This window comes from Mchenga conophoros, linkage group LG5 (genome assembly GCF_057382185.1).
Source record: "Mchenga conophoros isolate Kocher_MC1m ecotype Shallow Benthic linkage group LG5, M_conophoros_male_GT1.1, whole genome shotgun sequence".
NCBI classification, from domain to species: Eukaryota; Metazoa; Chordata; class Actinopteri; order Cichliformes; family Cichlidae; genus Mchenga; species Mchenga conophoros.
The window spans coordinates 28,508,550-28,522,038 of record NC_140530.1 but is presented as its reverse complement, the minus strand read 5'-3'; the positions used below and the strand labels follow the sequence as shown (position 1 = coordinate 28,522,038).

The window sequence follows — 13,489 nt, the reverse complement described above, 5'->3', positions numbered from 1 at the left end:
AGAGAGCAAACATATTTACAGTGTAAGGAAAAACTAAAATCCAATTTAATTTTAAAAAGACTGAGGAAAAAGATGACTATAAAAATAATGAAAGATTTTCAAAAAAAGCAAATCTAAGTTTTTGCCCTTGTCATTTGCAACAAGCTGACCATTAATGTCAGGACAAATTATCATTGTTGAGTGATCGATGCATACTCTGTTAGTCTTATCTATGTCTGCAGACAGTCAAAATGAAATTAACCAGTCGCAGGCTGGTCTCAATGGCAGACCAAAGTCACCCAGCTGTCTGTCTCACTGACAGACCTTTGCATCTGTCTCATGGCCACAGAATTTCTCTGCCGTAGTCCAGACAATGTTAAGCTCTCCTAGAACTGAATTAGTATCGTTCATGGTTTCCCTGAAAGTGTGAACTCTTAAACTGTAACAGTAACACTTTGAGCAGCAAGCAATTTATTTTTTATTAGCATGTTAATTTAGGGTAATTGGGATATTGTTTATCATTTAAATAATTTATTTGTTTTTGCAGACTATATATGCATTTGATGACTTCAACAACATTGAATTCAACGTGTATAAAAAAAAGACCAAGAAGAATGGATTTATATTTATCCTGACTTTTACACATCTATATCATCAGCACATTGCTGTCTGTGTTGCAGGTAAAGCCCCACACTTTCTACGCCTGCAGAATGTGGAGGTAAATGTGGGTCAGAATGCTACTTTTCAGTGTACTGCTGGAGGGAAGTGGTCTCAGCATGATAAACTCTGGCTGCAGGTGAGTATGTTCACGTTAGTAAAACTGTGCATAAATGGATATATATACATATATGTTTGTTAAAAGGAGGGACAGAATACCACAAACCAAACCATATTTACCCAATTTACCCAACTTGGGGACACAAATATGAATATATAAAAAAAGTGTACTAACAGTATTACTAATGTCAACAACACTGCACATTTATAGACATCAGTACCTACAGTACGTACTGCTGTTTACACCTGGAACTTCTTCCTAGACTTTAATTTTAATGGACATATAGGATAAACGGGTATATATTTTTCAATAAACTAAAAGAAACTAAAAGAAAATTTAAACCATTGAAAGGCCAACATAACAGATAAAGTTATTATTCATATATTATTCTTAATTTTATTTTATAGTATTGTTTGGCGAACATCCCAAGTATTACCAGCTCTATTTCAGAATTGATTAAAACTCCTTGTTCTGCTTTGCACCAGTGATTCCATCCTTGCACGTGTGATTTGTGATTTGAGTGTATATGCTGTGTGCAGCCATGCCTATGTACTCATTCTGCTTTACATCCATGTGCATTGGCAAGCTTACATGTTTTCACTAAATGAGTATGTACTGCTGAGAATGCTCCAAAGGAGATCAGTGACCCTCCTCACCCAGGGGGTCTATATCTGAGAGTATGATACCACAATCATACGCAAAGCAAAAAAAATGACAGTAAACACTTGGAGTCTTTGTTGAAAACTCTCTGGTCTTTTCCACCATGCAGCAATGGAATGGTAAAGACACAGCCCTGATGGTGACCAGGGTGGTGAACCACAGACGTTTTTCTGCGACCGTTAGCGTTGGCGACACATCTCAGCGCAGCACAAGCCGCTACCGGTGTGTCATCCGATCAGACGGTGGATCTGGGGTGTCCAACTACGCTGACCTCATTGTTAAAGGTACGTTCATCTGTTTAACTTCTTTAAACTACAAAAACAAGATGATTTATCTTTCATTTAAAACCAGAGCATCGGAAAGGAATTTTGATGGATATAAGTAGAGCATTGTTCAACAAATCAGATCAGAAAGGATGCAGTAAAGTGGGACAGTTTCTTTAGAAAGTGAGAAACAAGCCTGGGTTGTGGTTGTGTAGTTGCGTGTGCATTTGGCTGTTGCTCATTAGGGATGTGAGAATGCTGAGGATAGAATACTGAATAGATTTGAGAATAGTGCCTAGAACTCACAATGAGCCCTCATTCACTCAGTTTCTGCCCGTCTTTGTCCATCTTTTAGTTCATTTTCTTCCCAGTATGTTGATTCTTATTCCCTCCCTTTCCCACAATCTTCAAAACTCATACTGCTATTTTGTTTAGTTATTTTAAATATATATGAAAAAAAAAATTTTTTTATCCTCTGAATGTTCATAGTCACCTAATTAAAAGATGATTTTGTAATAGTTTATAATAGTTTCTTCTTGATTAGGTCAAAGGAAGAGTACAGCAGTACTTCAGCAGGACTGCAGATAAAAGTTGGATAGAAAACCTTTTGGGTCATCTGTTATCATATACAACTCACAGAACTACTCAAGATATCCACATCCCAAAAAGTTGATTCTGTTCACCTGAACGTAGCGTTTTCAGTGGGATGTGTACATCCACTGGGTGATGTGTCCACTGGCCTGTAGGTGTAAATAGACTGCGGAGTCGTGGCCTGACGAGTTAGCTCTTCTGTGTTGTGCCATCCACTTAAGCAGAGGTTGTTTGATGACAAAACGTTTCTCCCACTGAAAACGCTATGTTCAGATGAACAGAATCAACTTTTGGGGATTTCCTTACCTGGATGATTAAGCAGGCATCAAGACAGAGATATCGAAATATTTCAAACCTATAAGAAATGTGTGATATGCACACAGGTGTGATGTAATGGGGTAGCTAAACATGCAATGTAAAATAGAGACAATTTAAACACTAGCATATCAACAATATAAAAGAAATGCAAGAACATGCAGAGAATACATCATGCTGCCAAACATAAAAAAACCTAATTGTCTCAGATAAGCTGAAACTATGCTTATAAAGCAAAAATAGAAGGTAATCATTAATCTGACTAATGCTAAAGAAAGTAGCAATGATTTGCTTACAAAACTGATTCTTTTTTCTGTCTCCTGCCTGCTTCTTCTTTTCTTCTTCAGTGTTTTGCTTTCATCTCTTCTCACCTCCTGTTTCCTCTGCCCCCGTAGTGTACTGTTCTGTGCTGTTCGACAAATCCTCTCACTGAGGACATTCAAATACTCTAATGCAATCTATCAACTCTGTGACAGGGTAAAAATATGAAGGAAAATCTGCCATTTAGCAAGTTATTCCCTCTCCCATGATTCTTGTGAACAACAGGAAATATGGTCCTGTCCTGCTGAGAAGGATATTGATGTACTGAGTAGGCTGGATAATATTGTTGTAAGGACTTTGATAGAATTATAGCATTGCAGCTATCTGTTGTTGTCAGACATAATTACATTCTTTTACCTCTCCCCATCTCCTTCTGTTGCACTGTGTTTTTAATTCTTTTTTTATAACGATCTTTGTCTCCACCTCCAACTTGTGGACTTCATGAAGTTCTGAATAAATAGGAAATAATCATTCATTTTTTTCAATGTTGACCTGATCGACGTAGCGCCTGCTAAAGGGCTTTCTGTCTCTCATGAAGTCTATAAAAGGGTTCAGTTAGTTATTGCTCAACATAGTGAATACTTGTATTTTAGTACTGATACTTAATTATATGTGAAGCAACACGGAAAAAGATGCGAACACCAAGCAATGTATGCTAATATGTTAGCCTATTAGCACTCTACGATTCTCTTAAGCTAGCTTTCTTGCAGCATGGCACACAACAAAAGTAACAGGTATTTTTTCCTGGCATTTATCCTTTAAGAAATAAAGTATAAGACCCCAAGCTCACAACTTTTATTCTCTTTTTAAGTGTCCTTGACCATGACACTGAAGCCCTATGTGTTCAGTCACTGTAGAGCTGAGTTTATGCTTGATCGCTTGACATTCTCCGGGGCTGCCTTTTGACAGCATCTTGTGTTGCATCCTGACCAAAGTTTATAACCAGGGAAAAGGGGTCCAAACACAAAGGAATGGTTTTCTGCAGTTATAGTGTAACATACCCTTCAGTCCATGGGTTCCACTATTTATCATATATAAATAGTATATATCTTGTGTTTATTTAAGAATAGAGTGCTCCCAGTGAAGCTTAAAGTAGATGTCTAGGATGCATTTCCCACAAACACACCTCTCTGCCCTAAAATATTTAGTGTGAAATATATATATTTTTTTATATGTATTAAATATATAATCGTGCGGCGCAAGGGGGATTGAACTGTGTTTGTTTTTAATGGAATTTGAATTGCATCACTGAAATCCGTTTCAGTGCAGAGGCGCTCCAGCCTAAATTATGTTCTCAATGCATATTTGGTTTGAATTATGCTGTTAACCTTATTTGGTGTGAAGGATGTTTTAATCTGAAGGGAGGCTGGAATGTGTAGCCTGTGTGTGTGTGTGAGTGTGCTGTTTTGATTAGATGATAGTCCAGGGACTGAAATTGTCATTACCATCTGTTAGCAGAACGCACAGACTGTACTCCTGAGAACATCCAAATGTGTGCGTATGCGTGCGTGTGTATTGCTTACCTTACTGAATGTGTCTGTGTGCATGCGTGTGTTTCTGTGTCTTACTCCTGTGTGTATGTGTTTGTAGCTCAGGTGCTGTCAGCCATGCATTGTGCCAGGGGAATAGCCCATGCCAACACAGTGAACGAGCGAGAACGGAAAAATTAAACACACGCACATGCATGAACACACCTCCCCGAAGCCCTGTGTGCACAGTGTGTGCTGCTAAATGTGTGTAAATGTGGCATTGTCCTTGATTCACACGTTAGTGTACTTGTGAGTTTTCTAATCTATTCATTCATGTGCTGTAGAAACATCCTGTGTGGCTTAATTTCTCTCTGGGCGTGTGTATCATCATGCCTTTTCATTTGTGTTTTCACATGTAAGGTATCGTAAGGTTTTCAAATTAATTTGTGCAGGTATGTGTGTGTTTGTGTCTTCTTCCAGGCTTTCTAAGTGAAATCAGGGTTAATTAGTGTGTTGTTCAGCCAGGTGTGACAACAGGAATCTGGAGAGACTCTTCTAATCTGACAGCACCCTGTGTGACTGTATGTCTGTCTCCCATACATGCTCATGCATGAATATTCATTTTGTGACACAATAATGCTGACCAGCTGAGCAGATGATTTCTTCCTTGTTGACTAAATTAGAAAAGACAGCTGAAATGAAATGTTCTGAATCAGCCGAGCTACTGCCTGGTGGAGGTAAATTTCTTTATTACTCAGTACAGTTAAACTCATTACAGCTAAACCTATTCCAGGATAAAATGACTGAACTGAGCAAAAATTGGCATGTGTAGCAACTTTCAGGTAACTCTTTTTGCGGTGTTTTGTTTGCAAAAAAATCGGACAATACTGGGGAAGATTTGGGTTCTATAATACTGCCAGAGCCAAAGAAAGACATTTTACCCACTGGTCTTCAGATTTTAACATTCATCTGAAGAACGTGGAGAAAAAGCAGACGGAAGTCAGGCTTTTTAAGTATAATGCACAGCTTTACACCTCTTCTGTCATCTTTCCATCATTCAGTGTCCATATTATTGTTTCACCTTACTTCTTTCTTATTCATGCCTCTGCCTGACTTCACACCTCTCTTGAAGTTAATATACGGCAAGGAAAACATGCAGTGACAGCCGTTAGTTGTCAACAGCACCTCCTCCTCCTCCACCTCCTCGCCTCTTTAAAAGCATTACATCTTTGCATTAAAGATAACCTAGTGTGGTTGTTCTTTTGTGTCATGTATATGTGGTTATAATGGTGCTTGCTCATATTAACACTAAAAATAAGTATATGTAAGTGGAAATGGTGATAAAGTCACTAACATATACTCCTCTAGAAGACAAAGGGGACTAGATGGGATTGGAAGAATAACTGGAAACTGTAAATGTAAAATGAATGCACTGTCTCCAATACACTAAGAAAAAATCCAGTTGCAGTTAAAAAAGCATGTCAACAAAATGACTGAAAGCATGCAACGCTTCCACACAAGCCAGGCACAAAGTTTCCCAAACAGACACTCACGGCTATAGAAAGTTTAGCAAAACACATACACACATCTACACCCACACACACACGCACACAGATGTTTTTCAATGCTCCTGTGCGTTTCTCATTTGTATTGCTCTTGTAGAACAGATGCAGTCAAAGCCCCAGGGCAACAAGGTCTCAACCATACCCCCGGCTGTACTTGTGTTTGGGTGTGTGTGTGTGTGTGTGTGTGTTAAAGAGTGAGCAAGCCTACATGCTGACATGTCTCAGGGAGTATGAATTTAGGCTGTATTTGAGTTGTGAATGTGGTGTATTGTGCATGGGCATGGGCATCAGTGTGTATGTGTGTACAGTTCTGTCTGTCATAGATAAGACTCAGTGGGGCGTAGCAGAGATCCAGGAGAGCCACTGACAGCCAGTGCCCTGTGGACACCATGCAGAGTGTGTGTAATGGTTATGTGTGCGAGTTCCCCAGGAATATGGCCACATTTTTCTAAGTCTCCCTCGGTGGTCATAAAGCTGATTGTAGTCCAAGAATTAGACCTAGCAGTGCCACTGCAATGTGTAAGGGTCTCTGAGTGTGTATGTGTGTGTCTGCATACTGTATATGTGTGTTTGTCCATAGAGCTTTCAGTCGCCCAAAGCACATTCCCAGCATCTTCTGTGTGTCTGTTCCTTGATAAGGAAATCAATAGGAGAGTGGACAGCTCAGCTGTATGTGTCAGATCTCTAGAAACTCACTGACGCTCTGAACCCCCACTGGGTGTGAACACAACACAACCTTCAATTTATAAAAATAACTGTTGGAAACTATGTTAGACTTCCAAGTGAGGAGTTTTATTCCAAAATGAGATGTCAAACATTTAAAAGGCAGACAAATGCGATGTCAAACATTCACACGAAAATCAATTTCCAAGTTTTCCAAGCAGTTGTTTGCAATAATATTTGCACAAATGATGCCATCTTCTTAAAGCCTTAACTTATCTACATGCACAGTTCATTCTGTAAACAAACCTGACATTCATTTTAGATGGTTTATGCCCTCAAGATATTAGGGAGGCTTTCATAGTTTGACATAGAACACAAGTGTCAGAACAACCAGCTGTAAATACTTATCAAAACAGCATTTCTGTGAAAAATACAACAAGGTAATGCGAATGTCATGACTGTGTTTTTCCACTGATAGTTTGTGAAAATGTGCATTAAATGTACATCAACATGAAATAAAAACACATCAAGAAAGTGAAAGATATTATTAGTTTTTTGCCCAGATAAATAAAATGATGAAAAACTAAATAGAAATAATACCCAATCACTGTGATTTATGAAGGTCTTATTATTTAGTCAAATTACCTTTAAGCAAGCATGGGAGGAAGTGTATCCAGTAATTCTGGAAAAGGGAAATCAAAATGTAATAGTTATCTCACCAGCTGTCATGGTAATGTGGCCAAATTTGTTTGTTTTTTTAAAGTCATTACCTGCAAAACCTTTACTCGTGTAATTTGATCTTTTTTTGGCATAAAAACTGATAGATTACTCGAACTTGGATTGCAGAAGAGCTGCACTGCACTGCTGCAGCTCAAGAAAATAAAAAATGGATAACAAATAAATAAAATGTTTATTAGTTTATCATACTTTCATAAGTTTTGTAAAGATGAGCTCCCCGAGGAGAGAGGAAGTGTAAAAAAAGTGTGCAAAGTTGTTTGTTTGGCTACATCGGGGAGTATGTAGGTTTCTGTGTGTGTGTGCATGGAATAAGAACGGAAGCTTAAGCCAGTGTACACTCCGCCTGCCTCTTTAACCAGGTTCTTAGGGCTTGCCTTAGGGTGTGTGTGTCTTTAAGTGTGTGTGTGTCTGTATGTCTGTGCATGCGTTGTGTTGTGTTGTGTACACTGAGCAGTTTGTCATGTAATTGGTATTCCATGTCCATTTCTCTTTCATGTGCATCTCCTTCTCTCCTTGTGTGTGTGTGTGTGTGTGTGTGTGTGTGTGTGTGTGTGTGTGTGTGTTAGTACAAGAGAGTGGACACTTCACACAGAATTTCTGAAGAGAAATATAAGTAATGCATGAACAGGTACGGTGAATAACGGACGAGAAGGACTGCGGGTGAGAAAAGGAACGAATTGGACAGAGAGAGGAAGTAAGAAGAGGGTCAGCAAGGAGTGAGGGAAGCAGGCAGGAGAGGATGCAGTAAAGGTGAAAAGTTGAAATCAGAAACAGGACAGCACAGATGAATGAGTAAAAGAAAAATGTGTTTACAGCAGAGTTCAAAAGAACAAGGGAGAGGACCACAGAAAATGAGGTGAAAAGGGGGAAAAGTAAGAAGAAAGTTTGGGCGAATCAAAAGCAAGAAGATTTAATTTATCACTGCAATGATAACTGGAAAAAAAAACAGAAACGGTAAAAAAACAGAAGTGAGAAGCAAGGAGTAGGGAAGTCAAGCAGGTAGAAGTTGACTGTCATCTTTATGGACACTTTGACGGGACGTAATGTGGCGCAATCCCACAAATTCTAGTGAAAAAAGATTCAGGAGGCTGTGTCTGCACTCATGGTCATAATTACTATGAAAAAATAACACATACCACTGAATTGTTTCCCCGGTGACAGCATTATGTGAAACCTTGTCAGATATACTCCATACAACACGAAGACCCATCATAGTCTGTCAGACCAACCGCTGTGGTCTGAGAGGTACTGATAACACAATCTATCCTTATTTATTCCATTTCCATAGTTTAATATTTTTCTGCAAAAAGTTTCAACAGCATAAAGACAGCGTATGCAAATGTCGAAAATGCGCAATTATTACTTCTGTTGAAATTTAAGAAAGGCATAAAAACATTTGCATAGGGCATGTTCCTCTGTGTGTTTCATAATGCTCCAATGTTTGCAGTGGGTGAAAACAGACGTTTATACAGGTCTGCAAGACGGGGTTTGGCATTTTCTTGCTGAAATAGACTTCTGGATGGCACCGTGTCACTCCTAAACCCGTATATACCAGCAGCATCAATGTGGTTATCACCAGTATGTCATCCATGGCACTAACACTAACTTTTGCATCAGTCAGTCTCAAGTGAGCTTGAGCATATAAAGGCTGGCAACCTTTCTGGATCTTGTTTATAAATGTTTTATTGTTTGCACGATAGAGCTTTTAACCTCGCCATCTTATGTTCTAAGAGACTAATCCCTCTCTGGGACTTCTGCAGTTGGGAGCATCAATTTCAAAATTAGCTTATATTCTTAGAAAAACAGCCACATTTGATACATTTGTAAGACTGAGTGCAGGATTTTACATTGAAATGAATGTTCAAAACAACTAATCTAACATGTTTACATAGTATTGGTAATGGCAACATTAAACTACCTTAAAGATGGAAACACTGTTCTGTTCCCCGAACACCCCCAAGCTTTCCTCCTGGACCTGCTGCGCATTACATGACTACAACTTAATTTGATATGCATGTTATGATGTAAAATTGCTTTTCTCTATTTGATTTTATTACCATATTTGTACCAGGTAATGTCTTGGTATTTGGTTAAATAATTCCAAATAAGTTTGCCAATACTAAGTCCTGTTTACTATAATTTCACAGTAGTTTTACACTGCACTGCTATGACAATCATTGCTGACTACTTTAGCTACAGGAGCTGCTATCTGCAGAGGAAAAACAGCTTTTATCAAAAGTAAGTGAAAGCGAGTGGGGCTGTGCCAGGCAGTGGAAACAATGCTAAAACCAGGAGATACTGAGGACAATGGGAGGACATGTCAGTGGACCGAGTTTACACCAAGTTGATGAGTGAGTCAGAAATTTTCCCTTCAGGTAGAATACATTCACAATAGTGAAAACCCATATTAAATTTTGAAGCACACAGGCTGGGCCATCAGAATACAGACATGTATTCTAAATAAATAAAATCTTTGTCTCTTAAATGTTGTCCAACCTAAATGAGCAGAAAGGAAACATCATAGTTATGAATTAGATGCTTTTAGGTATGCCTCGGTCTAACAGGTTTGTTTATCTTGCTTGTTCAAAGATTTAAGACAGCACCATTTAAAAATGTGACATCCTTATGAACTTTCTTCTTTTTGGATTGCTGCCTTTTATAACAATGAATTATCTGATATCTTAGTTCACATGACAGGAGCAACAAACAGAGTCCCTTGATATTTCAGCTGCATAGTCTGATAACTGTCATCAGTAAACCCCTGCCTGTTGATCTTTAAATGATAAGGAAAATGAATTGGTGTCTTTGCAGTGTTCTTCAGCTCGCTTAAATTAGAGGTTAGAAGTGACACCAGCTCTTGTGAAATATCTCTGCAATTTGCATAATTACAGTGCTGTTTCAAAGAAAAAAAAGTGTTGGTTGACAAAATTACATCACTTTAAAGAGTGGTGCTCAGTGTTCTAGAAACACTGAACGATGAACCTGGAAATCAGAGATAGAGAAGTTTGAAATACTAAAAAACTATCCAATATAAATTTGTTCCACTCAAAAAGCTGCCATGTGGCAGTTATCATTAACACTTGGCAAATTCTGTTGATCTTATCATATCTGAATTATGCTATTCTGTGCGCATGTGAGTGTGTACGTGTGTCTTATCTTTGCTATGTGAGATGAACTGAGATGAAGTTCAAGGAGCTGCGAAATGGACCTGCAGTGTATTACTGATAAGACAACAATTTACAAGGAGATTAAGCAAAAAGTGAAAAAAAAATCACTAATATGGGGAAAGAGAGAAAAGAAAGTTGTCTTTTCAAACTTTCACATTGTTCAAAACATATCCTTTAACAACATATTCAGATTTTTGTAAATAAAAGACAACTCCAGCTTATTTAATAGCTACTTGATAAAGTTCATTTTTGGGGATTTTATTCTGCATGGATTATTAAAAGGAAAGAAAACCCATATAAACGGGCCAGATAGAGAGAGAGGAAGCAGTTCATGGACAAAAGAAAAGAAAAGTCTGTTATCATCTTGACTGTCATTACTCCTTCTTGCTCCACTGTTGAAATGGGAGAAAAACAGATTTTGGCAGAGTGACTGTCATTTTTGGTGCAACAGATTTTTCCATCTTTTCCGCCACTGGGGTGATATATTTTCTCTCCTCTGGTGGGCTGAAGCCTAATATCACTCAGTCTTTCACCCACTGTACACACACACACGTTTGCAATCTTATAATCTTTCACTTTCCAAGAACATGGGTGAGCAACATATATATACAGTGGGGCAAAAAAGTATTTAGTCAGCCACCGATTGTGCAAGTTCCCCCACTTAAAATGATGACAGAGGTCAGTAATTTGCACCAGAGGTACACTTCAACTGTGAGAGACAGAATGTGAAAAAAAAAAATCCATGAATCCACATGGTAGGATTTGTAAAGACTAAATACTTTGTTGCCCCACTGTGTGTATGTGTGTGTGTATATATATATATATATATATATATATATATATATATATATATATATATATATATATATATATATATATATATATATATATAGTAACCCCGGCGGAAGGGGCTACATGAATAGGATGAGGGACCTATGGATTCTTCGATACCCAACATCCACAATGACGGCGAAACAACTAGTAGCTCAGTGTTCCAACATTCGAAAGAAGGGACTGCTCTCACAGCTAGAGATTGACGAGGTACAACACAAATGCTACGGCAAGGAGGAGTCAGGACGCCAGGTCAGGGGGGAGATATCATCACCCCCACCCGAGATTGGGTACATAGCCCCAAGTGCGATAGGAGAAGGATCGTTGAGTGCGAGAGGAACTGACCTGAAAAATAGGATCATGGCCAAGCTTGAAACCTGGATCCCGCGTAGCCGGTTACCAAGATTACGTGAAGGTCTGCTAGATGATGTTAATGCAGCACTACGGGCAATACCTACAACCACGATTACCGACACTAACAAGCTGATCTACAATACGGCAACAGTGATCAGTGAGATGCTTGGCTACAAGTTGAACAGCCACAAGGGGCAGTACCCTCCATGGAGAAGGAGGCTAGAGGGCAAGATCAAAGTAGCACGGAGGGAGGTTAGCCAACTAACGGAGTTGCAGAAAGGTGCGACAAATAAGGTGCATAAGAAATACAGCAAGCTGTCCATACCTGAGGCCTTGGAAACTGCCAAGCAAAGACTCACAGCCTTGGCCAGCCGCTTGAGGAGGTACACCAGAGAGATAGAAGGCAGGAGAATAAACCAGCTGTTCTCCACAGAACCAGCAAAGGTGTACTCTCAGTGGCAAGGGAACAATAAGAGAACAGCACCACCAAGGCTGGAGACGGAGCAATACTGGAAGAGCATATGGGAGAAGGATGCAACCCATAACGGCAATGCTCAGTGGCTAGAGGATCTGAGGGCTGACCACAGCGACCTCCCTGAACAGGGTCCAGTAACCATCACAGTGGCAGATATCCAAGAAAGGGTCTCCAGTATGAAGAGTTGGACAGCACCAGGGCCCGACATGGTTCACGCCTACTGGCTGAAGAAGCTGACTGCACTCCACGAGCGTCTGGCAGCACAAATGAACCAGCTGCTAGTTAACGAAAGACACCCGGAATGGCTAACTGAAGGCCGGACGGTCCTGATCCCCAAGGACCCCAAGAAGGGACCGGTCCCCTCCAACTACCGACCAATAACCTGCCTCAGTACTACATGGAAGCTCCTGTCAGGCATCATATCGGCTAAGATGAACAGGCACATGGGTCAATACATGAGCGGGACACAGAAAGGAATTGGCAAGAATACCAGAGGCGCAAAACACCAGCTACTGGTAGACAGAACAATCAGCCGAGACTGCAAGACCAGACTGACCAACCTGTGCACTGCCTGGATTGATTACAAGAAGGCCTATGACTCAATGCCCCACAGCTGGATACTGGAATGCCTAGAATTGTACAAGATCAATGGGACCCTAAGAGCCTTCATCAGGAACTCAATGGGGATGTGGCGTACAACACTAGAGGCCAACTCCAAGCCCATAGCACAAGTCACCATCAAGTGCGGGATCTACCAAGGAGATGCTCTGTCCCCACTGCTGTTCTGCATAGGCCTGAACCCCCTCAGTGAGATCATTAACAAGACTGGCTACGGATACCGACTACAGAACGGAGCAGTTGTCAGCCACCTCCTGTACATGGATGACATCAAGCTGTATGCCAAGAGTGAACGAGACATCGATTCACTGATCCACACTACCAGGCTATACAGCAATGACATTGGAATGTCGTTCGGACTGGAGAAGTGTAGTCGGATGGTAACAAAGAGAGGGAAGGTAGTCAGAACTGAGGGGATTGAACTAACAGAAGGCAACATTGCAGACATAGAGGACAGTTACAAGTACCTGGGGATCCCACAGGCGAATGGGAACCATGAAGAGGCCGCTAGAAAAGCTGCAACCACCAAGTACCTGCAGAGGGTCAGGCAAGTCCTGAGGAGTCAGCTGAATGGTAAGAACAAGATCCGGGCCATCAACACGTACGCCCTGCCCGTGATCAGGTACCCTGCTGGGGTAATAGGCTGGCCAAAGGAGGAGATAGAAGCCACTGACATAAAGACAAGAAAGCTCCTTACCATGC

At 40.2% G+C, this 13,489-nt stretch overlaps 1 protein-coding gene across 12 annotated transcripts in view; it reads left to right on the top strand.

The window, feature by feature from the left end:
• The window catches only part of ptprt (protein tyrosine phosphatase receptor type T), a 333,988-nt gene that overhangs the window by 82,175 nt on the left and 238,324 nt on the right, over nt 1-13,489 (top strand). For all 12 annotated transcript variants that reach the window (XM_085274701.1, XM_085274699.1, XM_085274700.1 and 9 more), the window contains exons 6-7: nt 660-775; nt 1,527-1,701. In XM_085274701.1, the coding sequence (XP_085130827.1) occupies nt 660-775; nt 1,527-1,701 (291 nt within the window). The remainder of the gene's footprint in view (nt 1-659; nt 776-1,526; nt 1,702-13,489) is intronic.